Here is an 18,709-nt window from a genome sequence, read left to right on the forward strand (position 1 = left end):
CTGGGGCGCCAGCGGTGGGGAGGGCAGGCAACGGGCACAGAGAAGGAGGCTGGGGACAAAAGAAAACACACTTCACCAGCAACCGCTGCGCTCCTGACCAGCATACCAGCATCACCTGGGAGCTTGTTAGAAATGCAAATCATCTGGCAAACCACAGATCCCTGAAATCAGAAACTCTGCTAGGGCAGCACCTGCGTTTGAACAACCTTCCGGGATTCGGATGCAGGCTCAGATTTGAAACCTCCGGGGTGGAAGCCTGGTTTACTGTGGTTCTCTTCAGTGTTTATTGAGAGTGACTGAAGCGATCAATCAACCAATTACTCCTCTTTGGAAGGGAAAAGAGTGCGTGTCCTCAACGCTGGCTGTATCGTTAGACTCGCCCCGAGCTAGAAAGGCCACGCCCCGGCCACGCCCCCCTAAGACCCTGCGAGGGACCCAGACGTGAGTGCTAAAGCACACTAACAACGCCCCGATGCTGGTGCAAGGGTGGAGCACTGCAGTAAAAGGAGGTAAGGTGCTGTGCTTTGAATGGCTTGGAGAACTTTGTTCTTAAACATGTACATCAGAGGTAAAGGTGCGTACCAAGTAACAAGTGATTTAGATAAATGGATCTTTTTTCCCCTTGGTACCAGGGATTGAACTCAGGTGCGCAGGGTCTCACTAAGTTACTTAGAGGTTTGCTAAGTTGTTGAGGCTGGTTTTGAATTTGCACTCCTCCTGCCTCAGCCTCCCGAGCCGCTGGTATTACAGGCCTGCTCCACCGTGCCTGGAAAAATGGATCTTTCTTCCCGCCCCGTCCCGCCCCCCCCCCCCCCCCCCCGCCCCCCCCCCGCCCCCCCCGCCATGATTTTAAAAAAAAAAAAATGGAGGTAGAGAGCTTTGGACAGCAGATACACAGTGTCCTCAGCAATGAAGTCTCCTTCTGGATGTCCATCTAATCTGCTCCTGGTGGCCACAGAACACTCATCTCCCCCAAAGGAAACACTTACAGGAAACCAAAAAAGTAAACAAAAGGAGGGCCCTGCCTAGCCCTATCCTCTCCCTCAGGAGGCCCCACCCAAACCCCTCTGATTAGATATCACTGTACAGAACTGTGGTATCTGACTACTCTTAGCAGCAAGGGAGTCTGAGTTGTGGCTGAAGCTTAGGTCTTCAAAATCAAAGAGAAGTTCGCCAGTGAGACCCCTGTTCACAGGCCCATCCTGGGCCACCCTGCCCTCCTCCTGGGTGGGAAAAAAGCCCAGTGGTCTGCTTCAGCCTTGGAATCTAAAAAGGAAAATAAGCTTGAGTATGGGCTTCTGCCCTGGAACATTTCGCAAATCCATGCTTGGTTTTTTTCTCCCAGGATTCAGGGTGTGGTGTGCTTCTTTGGTGACTTGGACAAAGATAAGCATTCAGACATGTCCTTGGGTGTGTGATACTGGCCACTTATGCCACCATACCTCAGTAAAAGGCTGGTGGCAATTGGGATGGTACTCCTGTGTGCTTTGTCCATAGCCACATGCCACTCAAACATAAGCCAGCACTCTACCTGGGCCAGTCCCCTGGTTGCTGCTGCATCATATCCTATCGCCAAAGTGAGGAAAAGTCAGCTCAAAACCCCAATGCTCAAGTTCCCCCCAGACCACTTCAGTCCGAAGCCCTGGGGTGCGACCTCATAGGAGTATTTTCTGAAGCCCTCAGTATTCCAGTGGCCAGCCAAGACTGAAGAAGTCTGGCTTAGTGGGCTGACGGGGGAGAGGTTCCCTGAGGAATCGGGTGGAGATCTAGAGAGAGCCCAGAGAAGGCATTTCTAGAAATAGATAAATAAATAAATGGCAAAAACTAAGGGGATTCGTCCAGTATTCAAAGGAAAATGTCGTATTTGCTTTTAAAAAATTGTTCTCCAGGAAATACTGACCTAAGAATCAAAGATAATGCCCAGAGTCCCCAGATAGGAGGGCAAGTGGAACCTCAAAAATCTCACCCACCGGGAGGATTTTTCTAGGCAGGCAGCCCTCTGCTTCCCCCAGGATATTTAAAACAGGACTTGACAGCAGAGGCTTTTGCTCCATCAGGCTTTGGGGGCTCCCTCTGCTACATAAATGAGTATACGGGGAATTTGGACTCTAGGAGGTGGAGCAGCCAAGACAGGGGACAGGAAGGCAGGGCTAAGTGGGATCATCTATATCTTCCTGTGTGGGCAAGGGGCCCAGAGAAGGCTTCTCCCTCATCTCAATCCTGTCCCTGGGAGGCAGAGGGGGAGAAGATGATTTATGGGCCCAGGACCACATCTAATTTAAATCCTCAGTCATCTGGGGCAGTGAGGGATTGGTTTGATTTATTGGTTTCCTGTAACACAGACATGGAGACAACAGTAAAAGCTGTATTGATCTTCAAGACCATATCATGAGGCACCGTTAGAAGGACATATAAATACAGATATAAACCGTGATAAAACAAGACCGTCTCTGGGGAAGCCATGGCAGTACCAAGTGAACTAATTACTGAGGGACAAATTTTCTGATGTCTGTTGATTCTGAGAAATATCTGGGGCTACTGTTTGCCAGATGATTTGCATTTTGGTTCCTACTCTTGAAATCCATCTGCCTGACCGGAACTGCCAGGGCTTTCCTACCACCAGCCACCACCACCCCCGCCCCCCCCCCCTGCCCCATTGCACTCTCAGTCAATGTAGGAACTGCCTCAAAAAAGAAGTTTCTGGATGCTGAAATGGATCCGCCTAGTTTGCTTTCCACATTGTTCTTCTTCCCTCTGTCTCTGGGTGTCTTAGTTCACTCAGGCTGCTATAACAAAACATCCTGGACTAGGTGGCTTATAAACACAAGTCTATGGCTGGAAGTCCGAGATGGAGTCAGCAGTGTCCCACTTCCTGATTTGTAGATGGTGTCTTCTCAATGTTTAAGCTCATGTGGTGGAAAATACAAGGGGTCTCTCTGGAGCCTCTTTTATGAGGCCCTAATCCCATGCATGAGGGCTCCACCCTTAGGTCCTAATCATCTCCCAAAGGCTCCACCTCCTAATACCATGATCGTGGGGGTTAGGATCTCAGCAGATGAACTTGGATAAACTCAAACTTCAGTTCATGGCATTGGGTCACTCTAGCTCCCCTGACGTGCTTCGGAGCCCCCCCTGGAGATGGTGCCTTGCTGGCTCAGAGATGCCTCAGGTGGTCAGGGGCCCCAGTCTCTGCTCCTCCCTTCGATTGCCACAAGGCAAGCATCTCCAGGTTCCAGCAGCTCAGCCCATGTCCACAACTAAGGCCCCAGTACCCATGAAGCCCACATAAACAGGCCAAGATCCCCGGCCAGCCAGCAAAGGCTACCTGGAGCCAACCCTAGCCTACTCCTCCTTCCTTCCTGGTGGAACACCTCCTTGTGTCCTTGTTTCTGAGAATTCCTCCCTGGGGGATCTCCTGAGAGTCTCCCCATATGGGCCCCCTTTCTTTCTTCTCTCTGCTGGTCCATCACCTCTGCTGATGCTCTATTCAAAATTCACCACTTTTAGAAAGATGGAAGATGACCGAGGAACAGGAAGTGGGAAAGCCTACGGATCAGAGAGGTACCTGTCTGAAACCAGCAATTCCTGGACCAGTTTTAGGCAACAAGAGACTTGATGCTTCAAAGTAAGTTTTTGAAAGACGTGTGGCACAACAATCAAAACTCAAATGCCAAGAACCCTGGAGTGGGCTGACAGAGGGCCTCTACAGGGTAGGCTGAGAACTTCTGAAAACTGAACCTTAAACAAAAATTATTACATAAACCATACATGGCATAATTTCTTCTCATTTTCTTAAATAACAACAATAGTGAAAAATACAGTTAATTTACAGTTGTAAGTCATTTTTCAGTAATGTTTTATTGTACTGTTTCCTCCAGTGAATAGTAAAATGATTTATGAAACTCATTTATCTATTATGAATGAAGTACAGATATTTCTACATGTAGGTCTTCTCTAAAAAACACAAGGTCTGGGGGTTGTAGCTCAGTGATAAAGCACTTGCCTTACATGCACGAGGCCCTGGGTTTGATTTAAAAATAAATCACTAAAATAAAGGTATCCTGTCCATTTATAACTAAAAAAATATTTTAAAACATTTTAAAAATACAAAGTTTTATAGCTACAATAATGATTCATATTTATGGAATGCCACCCTAAGTCAGTTTTTTTCTGTACATGAATTAATTTTCACATCCCTACAAGATAGGTATCATGACATACCCATTTTTCAGATTGGGCAATTGGGATTCAGAGGGATTGTTGCTCTCTAAACTCACGTAGCAGTTTAGTGTTAGAAGGGCCTGGAGACTCATTGCTCAGGCTGCCCTTCTGCTTTAGGAAGGTTTTCGGTCTAATAATTGTGCCAAGGATCCAGGGAAGCTAGATTTTAATTACATTTTCCTAAGGGAGGAGGTCAAACTTCTCCATCTGAGAACACCAGCATGGGTGGGGTAACATGCACAGATGGGTGAAAAAATTGATATCAAAGTGTCTTCTACATGCTGGTCATCTTCTAAATATTGAGATGCAGTAGTGAATAAAACAGGAAGAAAAAAATTTTGCTCACAGAAAAATGCCATTGTGGCATGGAGGAGATAGACAATTAAAAAAAAAAAAAGTCTGTTATGTCCCATGGCGATGACAAGGCACAAAGCAGAGAAGAGGTAAGAGGAGCTGGGGGAGGGGCCTGCAATCTTAAATAGGATGGTCAGGGAAGAACTGTCTGAGAAAGTGACCTATGAGCAGATACTTGAGAGGCACATTCCAGAAGATACAGAAAACGCAACCCCCCCCTCCCCCGCCCAAGGCTGGGGAGCTCAAAAGAGAGCGTGAAGACCAGTGTTGCTGGCGCTGAGCAAAGCATCAGTGAGACGAGGTGGGAGGTATTTGGGAGATCCGGGAGGATCCCATTGACCTGTGTGAGGAGTGTGGCTTTCGATCTGAGGGAGACAGAAAGCCACTGGAGGCTCTAAGAACAAAAGCAGCCTCTTATTACTAACACGGAATTGACTGCAAGATCGTGGTACAATTTTATTGGCAGAGAGCTCTTGGGACAGATTTTTCCATGAGACCGTTGAGGTCACTCTGCAGGAGGGCTGGACAGGGAGAAGGCAGCCTGGGTGTTGGCCCAGGCGCTGGCATGTGAGGCAGGTGTGCTACAGCAATGCATAGAGGGGAGAGATTTCCCTAAAACTCTACAAAAGGAACCTCAGGACCACCACGAGGCCAGGAAAGAGGGTCAATGAAGGGATTGGCAGACACCATCTCTACTTACTGCCACCTGCACCTGAGCCTGAACAGACTGGCCAGAAGTGCATGTAGAGGTGAAAGATGAGGATTGAATTGCCTCCCCCCCCCAGTACCTCAGAATACAATATTATTTGAAGAGATGCTGTTTTGCCAAGTTAGGCTGAGGTCATTAAGGTGGACCCTAATCCAATATGGCTGGGGTCCACATAGAATGGGAAATTGGGACAGACGCAGGGAGAACATATGTGAGGACAAGTTAAGCTACCACTGGCCACAAGACTACAGAGACCAGGAGACAGGCCTAGAGAAGAGCCTCTCACACCTCTATGCAGGACTTCAGCCCAACTGAGACCATAAATTTCAGTTGCTAAATCTCCTAAGAGTTGTGGCACTTTGTTCCTGCCTGGAAACAGTCCTGGAATGGCTCACAACAGCAAAACCACAAGCCACTACCTGCCATTCCGTGCAGGTATCATCAGAGGGGAGATAATGGGATGGAGGGGGATGGAGGAGGGATCTCCCTAGCAGAGTTGCTTCTGATACTTCTGGGCCATGAAACAGAAAGCCAAAAGACTGCTGGGTGTGGTGGTGCATGCCTGTAATCCCAGTAGCTTGGGAGGCCGAGGCAGGAGTCTGTGAGTTCAAGGTCAGCCTCAGCAACTTAGCAAGGCCTTAAGCAACTCAGCAAGACCCTGTCTCTAAATAAAATATGAAAAAGGGTTGGGAATGTGGCTCAGAGTTAAGTGCCCCTAGGTTCAATACACAGTACCAAAAAAAAAAAAAAGTTGAAACACTGGCTTTTCTTTTTTTTTAAGTAATTTTTTTTATTGTTAATGAACCTTTATTCATTTATTTATATGTGGTGCTGAGAATTGAACCCAGTGTCTTACACATGCGAGGCAAGCGCTCTACCACTGAGCCACAACCCCAGCCCAAAAGACTGGCTTTTCTTGAGGTGGAAAAAAAACTCTCTGAGATGATTAATCTATCCAAGACTATTTGGGCCTCTCATGAAAAGCAAAATAAAAAAAAAAAAAAACTTGATCAATTGACATAATTAATTCCTATAAATATTTGCATATCACATCATAAAATTGAAGGCTGGGCCCACACAATCCTATGGATGAAATTGGCTTCTGTCTTGGTTTTCAGCTTTTAAAAATTACCTCAGAACAAGGAGACTCTCAGTGATTTCAGATCTGCCTGGATTTTGGCAAACAGGTGGAAACTAAATTGTGTACTGGGAGACAGACAAAGGTTTTATGCCTCTTTAAAAAATTTTTTTTAAAAACTAGTTAAGCCCAAGTGGCATCTGCAGATCTAAATGGCAGAGAAAGGCTGCTCTGTTCCATTTGGCACACATGGTCCCCCCAGAGCAGAACGTATACAGAGAAAACTAGCAGGCACCGGGCTGGTGCAAGCCCCTCCCATCTGCCTCCAGTTGAACACAAGCCCAACACACACAAAGCAGGATGTATATTTAGAAAGGAGAGTGCTTTGTAATTAGAAAATAATGGTTACTTATTTTGGCATTCTTTTTAATACGACTCTGTTGAAACCCTTTGCTTTTATGAGGCTTGTCAGAAACACGGCTGGGAAGGCCGGGACAATGAGATACCATGAAATATTAATACAAGCCAGCCCTGCACACATCCAACGCTAGACCTCTCCAGAACACCATGCCTACTGGCAAGAAGTCATCGTGTGCCTGCCATTCTAATTAGTGACAAACCTGCCATTGAAAACACAGGCCCATTTTCATGAATCTTTCATTCGTTTTTGTGATCTGCCCATCACAGATCTGCATTGTCGAGCCCATCAGGAAACTGAGACATGTACATATGTGACCACCCTGCAGGCATCAGAAGGTACAAAATCCCCAGCTGGACCCACTGTGCCCTCCTAGCTCAGGGCTGGGCTGAGGAGGCATTGTATTTGGAGTCTTTCTAACGCTGCACCCTTATGGAGACCAGTGGGAGAATCCACTGAAACCAGATGGGTTGCAAACTGAACCAAAACCACCACAGTGGGGGATGAACATTTATGAGGCCCTAGAACCCCATCTTTAGTATAGGAGAGCCCGTTCCATGCTCACCCTGTTCACTGTGTAAGGAAACAGAACTTTGTTTCAGGACATAAGGGCTTGGGTGGCAGACAGATGGTCACACAGCTACACAGGACCATCCCCAAGAGCCTTGGCTGGGTCAAATCCCACTGCAGAGCCCCTTCTGTCTCTGAGCCTCCAAATGTCTGTAAACAGATGAAATCAGATTATGGTCAACAATACAGGCACTTTGAAAACAAAAACAAAAACCTATGCATCTGTGAAAGGAGCAGGGACATCCAGATCCAGGAGAAGCACACCGTGCACTGACTGCAAATGCACAAAATCTGGGAGCAGAAAATCCTTTCCCTCCAACTGTCCTCTCCAAGTCAGGATTCAAAGCCAGCTAGGAGAGGAGGGTGCCAGGGTGATTTTGCTCTTCATTTTATACCTTCCCATACTTGTGCTGATTTTTTTTAAACATAGAACTATAAATTATTACCAAAAACTGTCTGGTCTGTCAAGAAGGGTCTGGTTGTACATATATAGATAGATGATAGGCAGGTGGATAAACAGATGGATGGACGGATGGATAGAGAACCAAAACGTGCTATTTTTGTTTACTATTAAGGAACTTTCTAGAACTCTACTATTAAATGCATCCATATGATCTTTATGGGAATAGCAAGCAAAAGGTCACCTCATAGAAAGGCTGGAAATGGGTAAATTTTCTGAAAAAATATGAACTATAACTGACAAGGGTTTCTTCTTCAAATTTCTTTTTTTGGTACTAGAGATTAAACTCCGTGGCACTCAACCACTGAGCCACATCCCCAGCTCTATTTTATATTTTATTTAGAGATAAGGTCTCACTGAGTTGCTAAGTGCCTCGCTTTTGCTGAGGCTGGCTTTGAACTCATGATCCTCCTGTCTCAGCCTTCCCAGCCACTGGGATTACAAGCATGCACCACTGCGCTGGCTCAAATTCCTCTTTAAACAAAAATATCAACTATGCTGTCTTTTTTAACAAAATCCCTAGCTTGAGGAAATTATTTTAAAGCTAAAGAAGTCAAGAGTTCTCTAGTGAAGGCCAACTGCCCCTGTAAGAGGACTGCACACATGTTCCCCTCCAGTTTTTGCTTTTCCCAGAATGTTATATAGGAATACATAGGGAAGGAGACAGCACGCAGTCGGGGAGGGCAGGATCCCTGTGAGCTCAGGCCAGGATCAGCCCCTGCCTTCCCCTGCAACACGCTGTGAGTCAGTCCGGGGTTTAGGGAGACCAGAGTTAAGGAGCCGAGTAGAAAGTGACGGAACCTAAATTGCAATGTAAGAACAAGGGAAAACACAGACACGAATATTTTGTGCTCCAGCAAATCTATTAGGAAATGACTAAATGACTAAGTCCTGGGGGAATGTGAAATACGGCACAAATTCCAAAGAACAAGTGTCTATGATGACATATGCAGCTTACGCTTTTTGTTTAAACGTGAATTTGTCAAAACAGAAAATTGTCACTGGCTGTGTGAACAAGGTGGGAAGTGGCCTTGTGTTCCAGAAGCCACCACCCACAGCAGCAGCAGCATCGTGGACACTGGTGCAGCAACTTGACATTCATGATTCTGTTCCCATCACAGCTAGATATGTCTGGAAACCCCGATTAGGCAGGGACGAGAAGCATTGGGGCTTGGAACGGACCCTGCTCAGCACCAAGTCTTTGACAACAAAACCACGTGCAAATAGACAAAGAGGTACGTGACACCAAGTTGGTGCCAACATGCTGTGTGTACAGAGAGCGGACTGCCTTTGACGCTGACGACTGATGTAGTCTCTCCACGAGTCTGGTCACAAATCTGTCCCAAAATCACTTTAGCAGATGGCAGGTGACTAGTATAGAAGCATCTTGGGGCAGATTCTGGTGGGAGTAAGGACGGCCGCACACTCTGCAAGGAGTCTCCTGTGTGGGTGATTTTCACTCCCAAGCCCATGTGCTGCTGGCTGGAGGCCCCCGCTACTGAGGGGTGCTAGGTTTTCTTTTCTGCTGGGGTCCCGGGCTCTGGCTTCTTCACCGCTGTCTGAATTTTGCTTTTCCCGATGCTTGGCCTCTTGGGTTTCTGGGTGTTGTTTTGAAGGGATTTCAGCCCCAGCATTTTACAATACTTGTTACACTGGTGTAGTGCTTTAAACTGATCGATGAAGGTCATGGAACAGTTGCCTTTAAATCCTTTGTACCTGTAAGTTTGTGGGGAAAGGAAATGGATTTTAAAACAGGACACTTCACCAGTTTAGAAAGAAAATTCTGGACAAATTCCCAGGTCCCCAAGTCTCCCTCTCCACCTGCAGATTCACAAGATCCATCAGGAAAGCTGGTTGAAAGCTTAGACCTCCAGGGCTCTTGACAGAATTTCTAAGGGTAGCAGAGTATTGCTGCTTATTTTGTAGCTGGAAAGTGACCATGCATGTCTCTCTGCCAGCCACCAGAGAATCCCTGTGTTCCACATGCACTGACTCCAGGAACACTCCCTTAGAGAAGAACATGGCTGAACAGAGTGAATGTGCACACCAGCCATACAGTCGCCCAAGACTGGCACCTTCCTGAAATGGTCTTCCCTCTCACCACAGATGAGCTCCCTTGAATCCAAAGGAATTTGTACTTCAATGTGTGTCACCCATAAATAAACACTTAGAAGAAATCTGTTCATACACCTGCATGGCCCATCTTGCATTCACTTGGCCCCTGCCCATTGATGCATTCTGCACATGGCCACCAGAGTGACCTCTACAACACATGAGTCATGCCATTCCCCTGCTTAAAACTCCACTTCTGTTAAGATGAAGTCAAAGTTCCAACCCTGCCTGCAGTGCCCCTGGCTGGTCACCTCTCCCCACCCCTGACCTCCTTTCAGTCTTGGAAGTAATCACGCGGTATCTTCCAGGTGTCTCTGCCCAGACCATTCCCTCTGCAAGGGATGGCCCTGCTCCCTTCTCTTGTCCTTCCTGTCTTCAGTCCTCCACTTATTCTGCTTCCTCTAACAACCCTTCCTGACCTCAAAACCAAGCCACATTCCCAGCTGCAGGATATCCAAAGGGAGCACCTCCACCTCACAGCACTCTGACACGCACAATCTGACCTTGCCAGAGGAGGAGTTGCTTAATGTCTCTCCCTCCCTACACTGCAAACCCACGAGGGCAGAGCAGAGGCCAGCACCCTCTCCTCACTGGTATGCTCCCAACACCCAATCCAGGGAAACTCCACACCCAGAGGATGGTCTAAAAACAAACTCCGGGGTGGTTGTTCAAAGAGTTTTTTCAATGTTCTCCTGTTGTCTTGTGTCTGGGCTATGTCCTTGAAAATACAGACATATATGAGGAAGGGACAGTTACTTTCCTCCCCCAGCTTCTATACAGTACCTAGCCAAGCTCTGTGCTAGAGGGGACAGGTACAACAGAGGACAAGCAAGCTATTAACCCCATGTCACTTGTTGTCTAGGGAAGGAGACAGATGTCACATCATTATGGTGACATGCGATGCAGGTGAAGCACTTACTGCTGGATTAGTAAGACATTAAGCCTCTCTGATCTGCTATCAGTTTTCTCATCTTTAAAATGGAAAAAATAGTAACACCTAGCCCGTAGGGTTGTCGAGAGGATGAAGTAAGAGAATCCATACAAACTACCCAGCTCAACAACTGCCTCAACAGGACCCCAAAGCTCAGGAAACAAGGCCAAAAATGAACATGGAATGGCATCAAATTAAAAGGCTTCTACACAGCAGAGGAAACAATTAAGAATGTGAAGAGGGAGCCTACAGAATGGGAGAAAAATCTTTGCTAGGTACTCTTCTGACAGATAATTAATATCAAGAATATATAAAGAACTCAAAAAACTTAACACCAAAAAGGCAAATAAGCAATTAAATGGGAACTCAACAGGCACTTCTCAAAAGAAGACATCCAAATGGTCAACAGATATATGAAAAAAATGTTCAACAATTAGGGAAATGAAAGTGAAACCTACACTGAGATTTCATCTCACTCCATTTAGAATGGCAGCCGTCAAGAACACAGACAATAATAAATGCTAGAGAGGATGTAGAGAAGAAGGAACACCTTTACACTGTTGGTGGGATTGTAAATTAGTACAACCACTATGGAAATCAATAAAGAGGCTTCTCCAAAGACTAAGAATGGAACCACCATATGACCCATCTACACCACTCCTTGTATTTATCCTGAAGAATTAAAGTCATCAAACTATAGTGATATATACATACCCGTGTTTCTAGCAGCATAACTCACAGAGCCAAACTATGGAACCAGCCTAGGTGGTGGAACAGATAAAGAAACATGCATACCCATGGAGTTTTATTCAACCATATAGAAGAATGCAATTTTGTCACTTGCAGGAATATGGATGGAATTTGAGAGTATTATGTTAAGCTAAATAAGCTGAACTCAGAAAGTCATGTGTTTTCTATGTGGAAACTAGAGAGAAAAAATTAAAAAAAAAAAGTGGGGGAATCTTATGAGACGAGGAGGGGGAGGGGAGGAGGAAGAAGAGGAGGAGGAGGGGGAGGAGGAGGAGGAGAATGAGGGGGAGGAGGAGGAACAACCAAGGGAAGGGGAAAAGAGAGGGTGGGGGGAAATACTGAGGAACAATATTGACCCAAATTGTGTTGTTATATTGTGTGCATGCACAAATATGTAACCATAAATCCCACGATTACGTATAATTATAATGCACACACACAAAAAAGAAAAAACCCCACCTGGCTAAGTACTTGACACATAGAGAAGATTCAGTTGCTATTGGCCTTCTTATATTCATCACTATTATAAGCGGTGCAGATGCTGGGATCTTCCTGTGAAAGGATGTTAAAGTTGAGACCAAAGAATGAGGGATTTTCAGAGGAAAGGAGAGAAACAGGGTGTGCCTGGCCATTGACATGATTTGCAGGGCCCAGGGCAAAATGAAAAGATGAATTTCCTGTTCAAAAATAATGAAAAATTCCAGGAGAAAAACAACAGAGCATTAATCCAAACGCAGAACCCTTCTGCATGGGGGGCCTCGTGCTAGCACATGGCTGGCAGAACCACAGGGCTAGCTCTGCTGGGGTGAGAGTTCAGACCATTTCTAACTACCAAAACCAGACACAAATTGGTAAGAAGAAGTCTGCAACCCTGGCATGATGTAGATGCGATGGCTGTATGAAGAAGTCGGTGTCCACACAGCTGGAATGAAGGGGGAGTGGACTGTGCTCCTTTCCTACCATCCAAGCTGGGTTTGTGCCCTTTAGGTGTGAAAGCTCTTTCCTTTCTAGAGCTACAGTTGCATCCTGATGGGCTTGCTACAAATCCTGCCTGCCCTCTCCTCCTCCCTGCTAGGGCGTGCTCTGCCCTGGGGAGCCCACAGTCCATTTCTTTCTGAAAAATGACGTGGCCTCTATAAGTCAAGTTCATTTGTTGGGGGAAAAAAAGTCAAACAAAGACAGGAGTTGAATCTAGCAGAGTAGGGAAAATTCTCCTGCTAAGCATGTCATTTTTACATCTCTATCTTTCTCTATAGGAGATCCCAGAAAAGGTCGAAATGCCAGCCCTTCTGCTCTTTCTGAGCACGCCCTGGGGACACACGAGGCCAGCTGAGCCTGCTTGTCAGACACCATGGTAGCCTCTTCCCTTCTGCAGAGGCCTAATTGCTTCTCACCAATTCCCAAACATCTCAGACAAGCTGGGAATGTTATGGACAGCGACAGCCTCCCGGTTCAAGCACATCAAAAATAAGTCCTGGTCATTCATGTAAGGACTGCTTGGGGCTTTTAAACCTTCAAACATCTCATCTCTGCAAACATGAAAAACAACTACCTTATGCTGTGGCCTCCCAGAAAGGTCACGGCTTCCTCCTTTAAGCACTGCCTTGTGACTAGATGCTAATGCTGGGTAACAAGCAAGCCCTTATCTAATGGTTCCAACTCTGGAATGGAAAGAGCAGAGTTTGCTCAGAGGAGCATGACTTCTGGGTAGCCCAGAGAAGCACAGATCTCTTCCAGGAATCCAACTCCTTCCTTTTCTTCTGCTTAACCTTTTATCTTAGATCCTCAGAGAATGCTAATAGCAGACAGCAGAGACTCAACTCAGGGTTGACTGAGATGACCCCGTATGGGCACAGTAAGGCCCAAGGGCCAAGGCAGCCCTTCCCTCTCCCAGCCTCCAACTCCCTGTGAGTCCCAGATGGAGTATAATCTCCCTGGAGCCCTTTGGGCTCCATGCCACAAGAAGGAATTCCTCCAATCTTGTCCCTGCATCTTCCTAGATTTTCCATGGAATTAGTGGTGCCTCCACAGGCCATGACCTTTCCCAGGACATTGTGTTATATGCCCAGGACTCCTGTCCAGGGCAGGCTTTTTCTATTAATATTCAAGACCAAATGAATGGATCCCAGCTTCATTCTCAGATACTTAGTCTTGCCCAGGGTGGGTTTTTATATCCATTTCAGTACATTTCTTTCTTTCTCTATATTAGTTTGTTTTCTGTTGCTGTAACAAAAACCTGAGGCTGGATACTTTATAAAGAAAAGAGATGGATTTGGTTGATGATTCTGGTGGCCAGAGGATTCATACATGGCATTGGCATCCTGATAAGGATCTCCTGGCGGCATTATATTATAATATAGGAAAGTTGAAGGAGAAATAGTTGAGTTTTGAAGGGGCCAAGTATGTGGAGTGGCCTTCCTATATAACAACCCACTATCATGAAACTAATTTATTCCACGAGACCAGCATTAATAGGGCCCTACGTCCACAACCTAATCACCTTCCCTAGGCCCTGTCTCTTAAGGATCCCACCTTCTCAACACCACCACACTAGAGACCACTTTTCAAAAAGGTGAACCTTTAGGGGAAACACTCAAACTACATCCAAGCCAGTGTATTCCCCTTGTAACGTCGGACTTTCCATTTGGCCTCTCGGGTAACAGCAAACTTCTGTCTCACAGCTTTTGTGGATTTGTTTGTTTTGGGGCTTGATTTTTGCTTCCCAGCATCTACAGAATTAAGACTCTTTCTCCTTCACTTCATCTCTGCCTCAGCCAAGAGGTTGGGCCTCTGCTTTGACCTATTGTTCTCTCAAAGCAGCAGCCATTACCATGCTTGCTTGGGAGAAAAACAGAGTGGTGTTCTAATGTTTCTAGGCCAGTTAACCCTGGATTTATTCAAAGTTCAAGTTCGGCAAGCTCTCATCTACCCAAGCAATGGGAAACACAGTCCTCCTGCTGGGGCCCACTTTGCACGCCACACATGCCATCTGTTGCCCTCGGGACTGGAGGTGACCACAAATCTGGACATTCATGATAGCTCTGTTACATGGCCATCACTGCAGAAATGCACACTGTTTTTCTTGCTGGCTAGATTATGGGGTTGAATGGCATCCCCCAAAGTCACATACTTCCCAGAAGCTCAGAGTGTGCTGTTATCTAAGAAATAATGTTGCAGATGTCATTACTTAGAATGAAGTCATCTTAGAATAGGCAGGGCCCTTAATCCAGTAAGACTGGCATCTGTACAAGAAAAGATAGAGGCACATGAGGAGAAGGCCACATGACGTGTGAGGCAGAGATTGGGGTGATGCGCCTACAAGCCAAGGAACACTGAGGACTGGGCACCCATCAGAGGCTGGGAACAGGAAGGAACAGCTCTTCCTTAGCCTCTCCAGAAGGAACCAGCCCTGCCAACACCTTGCTTTCAGACTTCTACCCTCCAGAACTACAAGACCATAAATTCCTAACAAGTTAAGCCTTTAAATGGTGGTGAATAATTACGGCAACCCTAAGAACCTAATACAATGGATTGAAGAGTGTGGATTTGGAGATTTTTTTTCCCCATATATTTCCATTTTTAGAAACCTTAGCTCTGCTGAATTGGACTAAATTTAACTATCTTTAACCTGTGATTAGCATAATTTCCTAACCTACCTCTATTTGTTTGTTTAACTAGCCATCCTCTCAGAACCCCTGCAGTAGAACAATAAATGTATTCCTGGCTGAGAGTGGTGCAGATTACCCAGAGATCTTGTTAAAATGCTGGTCTGGATCCAGTAGGTCTTGGGTGGGGTTTGAAGTTTTGCATTGCTAACAAGCTCAGAGTGACCCAGGGCCTCACTTTGAGTCACAAGGACAAAAACTACTCAAAGTCTTGAGAGATCTCAAATCATTCCCATTTGACCTTGGAAAGGTCTTTACCTTTAAAGCAGGACACAGGCACAACTTGCAGCCTGCATCAGACAACATAATCAAGTCACACTGATGTTCTACTTGAGGAAGAGGTAAGTAGGTGCCTGTTTCCACAGTCCTGTGCTCACTCAACCAAGTGTTGACACTTGCTTTGTGTTAGACGCTGTGTGAGACCATTTCTTGCTGGAAAATGATTTTTCTCTCTTCTCACCCTGATAAAGGATGGCTCAGACTTGCAGACTCACAAACAGCACCACTGGACCGTGCAGCTGGCTTTCCCCCAGTTGGTTTGCTCCAGGCTTCCCTCTGCAAGGGATTGCCTTCATACACAGCCAGAGTGGGAGGGGCGAGAGCCGGCTGCAGAGCTGCTGGATTCTGGCCATGATGAAGAAAGCAATGTTCCTGAATTGATTCATAAAGGGCTCACTTTAAGAAAACTTAATAAGGCAAGAAAAAATCTATATAGAAGGCCCCCCCATAAGTCAATAACCCTTTTAGAAGCAAGCTGGAAAGCTGTTTATAACAGTTTTAGTTCATATCCTTTCTGAAAAAAATTAATATATAGGAAATGGCTACAAGGGCAAGGAATTCCATTTGAGGGAGCAGGTTAGGTAAAACAAAGCCCAACTTTGGGGTGTGTGTGTGTGTGTGTGTGTAGGATAAAGCCAAGGCTGGATTTGTGCATTGTAGGACAGATTGTCACTTATAATGTAAGGAGAAAGATGAGAGAGGTCTCCCACTATGGAAACATCTAGTAATTCCTGAAATTCCATCAATACCTTTCATTTCTTCTTGTATATTGATTCACTCCTTCATTCAACAGGCACCAACCATATGTCAGACACTATAGGAAAACTAGAGGGGATCATTGAGCTACGTGGCTCTTTCCCAGACACTGCCATCTTGCAGGGCAGACAAACACACCAACTAGTATTGTTAGTATTCTGTGATAAACTGCTGTAGGACCCCAGAAGATACAAGTTTTCACACTTCCTCATGGATTCTGAGAAGGTTTCACAGCAGAACCATGGCTTGGGGCTCATGGGGCTCAGCACCATCAGTTCACAGCTTGCCCTCAGCAAGAGCGGCTGTTTTGAGGGGGGTAAGGTTGGAGGACCCTTGTGAATCAGCCATTTTTTTCCCCCTGTGAATTGGTTCTTCCTAAAAATATGTTCTAAGAAGCAAGAATCCCACCAGATGCTTTGAAAAAAAAAATTCTGTGATGTAAATTCTGTGAGAAATGCATTGTAATGGAACCACATCTGTGTTTTCTAGAGAAGTTGTGTTATAAGAGTCTCTTTGGACAGGTGACCTTCAGCAACTAATCTCTACAAACTCCATGGGGACTTTAACAATTTAGATCTGAGGTGACCCCCAAAAGCTCATGTATGAGATAATGCAAGAATTTTTATAGATAAAAGATTCAATAATAAGTGCCTTGACCTAATCAATGGATTAATCCACTGATGTGGATTAACTGGGTAGTAGGCAGGAAGGGTTTGGCTGGGGGAAGCAGGTCCATGGGGGTTTGCCTTTTAGGTTGATATCTTGTCCCTGGTGAGAGGAGTTCTTTGCTTCCTGACTGCCGTGTCTTGAGCTGCATTCCTCCAACACACTCTTCCACCATGATGTTCTGCCTCACCACTTCCAGCCTAGAGCTGTAGGGTCAGTCGACCGTAGACTGAACTCTTTTTTTTTTTTTTTTTTTTGGTATCAGTTATTGAACCCAGGGGTACTTAACCACTGAGCCACGATCCTCAGCCCTTTTTATTTTTTATTTTGAGACAAAGTCTCACCAAGTTGCTAAGTGGCTGAGGCTGGCTTTGAACTTCTCATCCTCCTGCCTCCGTTTCCTGAGCTTCTGGGTATATAAGGTGTGCACCACCACACCTGGTTAGACTGAACTTCTAGAAACCATGAGCCAAGATAAACTTTGCCTCTTTATGTTGTTCTTGTCAGTGTTTTAATCACAGTGGTGAAAAAAGCTGACTAAGACAGATACCAGTTCTGGCCCCACCATCCCTCCCTGGCCTGTCCAAGTCGGCTCTTAGTGTTTGGCCCTGGCTTCGTGCCTCATCCAGACAGTGTGTTCTCCCATGGTCACCCGGAGTGTGAATCAGATCAAGGTCAAGCAAGTGCTGCAATGTTCCATCTTCCTTAGTACAAAACCTGGGCTCACAGGCTCCCTGTCCCTAGCTCCTGCCCACTCTCTGCCCTCATCATCCAGCCCCATGGCTCCTCCCTCGGCCTCAGTCTAAGCAACAGCCTGGGCTGCCTCCATGGAAACCGGCGCTGGTCCTTTCTTCCCTCAGCTACCCAGCTGGAAAAAAAGCAGAACGCTGTGAGTTTCCTCCTTTTGCATAAACATGAGAGAAAGGAGGAAAGGGCACCCGGCCCGCTGGCGAGAACATCCTAGAATATCCCAGCACACAGCAGGGCTCCTGTTCTTGTTGCTGCGGAAGCACCCCCAACCCAAGGGGAGCTCTATGATGGGAGCCCTGGGGAAGAAGAGCAGAGCAGGGCCCGGAGGAGGGGGAAGGCAGTCATCCAGCCCCTTCTTGAGGTGGCACGTGTTCTGTCCCTGTGAATACGCAAGAAGCAGAGAGTCCACTCCTTGTCTGAAGCTGAGACTGGAACCAAGGGCAAAGAACCAAGGAGGGGACAATGGAGGGAAGACAACCCTCAAATAAGCAGTCTGAGGGTCATCCATTGTTCCAAGCCCAGGGTGCTGGTTCCCAAGGTCACCCTCCTTCCACCTGCGGCAGGGAGCCTCTAGGGCCACAGACAGCGAGGGCCAGGGAGGGCCAGGGAGGAGGGTGCTGGAGTCCCTCAGGCACAGACTGCTGGAGATGGCACCCCTCAGGAGAGCACCTGGCTGACGCCTGGACAGGTTAAGGGTGGGGGACAAGGCCACATTTCCAGGGTGTGGCTGGCTGGACAGCGCTGATGCCTGGCCTTCCTTACTGACAAGTTCCAAAGTCCTCAGGGAGACAGACCACTCCAGTCATTAGTCCCCTTCTTTCCTCCAGAGCTCCTGCCCTTTTGCTTCCAGCAAGTGCCTGACTCCCTTACACACACACACACACACACACACACACACCACCTCCTTTTCCAGCCCTTTCCTCTAGTGACAGATGTGTTGAGTCCACCCCCTCCTAGAAGCACCTTCCTCTTTGATCCCTGTCACCTGGC

General features: G+C 46.6%; 1 protein-coding gene and 1 long non-coding RNA gene across 3 annotated transcripts in view; one reads left to right on the forward strand and one right to left on the reverse strand.

Annotated features, from left to right (window-relative positions):
• Positions 1 to 226: 226 nt before the first annotated feature.
• Positions 227 to 16,884, forward strand: LOC124075823 (uncharacterized). Its single transcript, XR_006846181.2, has 3 exons — positions 227 to 509; positions 3,508 to 3,625; positions 12,860 to 16,884. It is a non-coding gene; the product is annotated as an uncharacterized LOC124075823 (long non-coding RNA).
• Positions 3,840 to 18,709, reverse strand: part of Alpk2 (alpha kinase 2) — a 117,524-nt gene continuing 102,654 nt past the window's right edge. Inside the window, exons 14-15 of one of the 2 annotated variants that reach the window (XM_058571355.1) lie at positions 12,063 to 12,155; positions 3,840 to 9,526 (exon numbers count right to left, since the gene is read on the reverse strand). In XM_058571355.1, coding sequence (XP_058427338.1) covers positions 9,319 to 9,526; positions 12,063 to 12,155 — 301 coding nt within the window. In that variant the 3' untranslated portion in view covers positions 3,840 to 9,318. The remainder of the gene's footprint in view (positions 9,527 to 12,062; positions 12,156 to 18,709) is intronic. The other variant, XM_046419425.2, reaches the window with a different exon arrangement.

Source organism: Marmota monax, unplaced genomic scaffold (genome assembly GCF_021218885.2).
Source record: "Marmota monax isolate L192 unplaced genomic scaffold, Marmota_monax_Labrador192_F-V1.1 WCK01_AAM20220418_F8-fsc00088, whole genome shotgun sequence".
Classification (NCBI taxonomy): Eukaryota; Metazoa; Chordata; class Mammalia; order Rodentia; family Sciuridae; genus Marmota; species Marmota monax.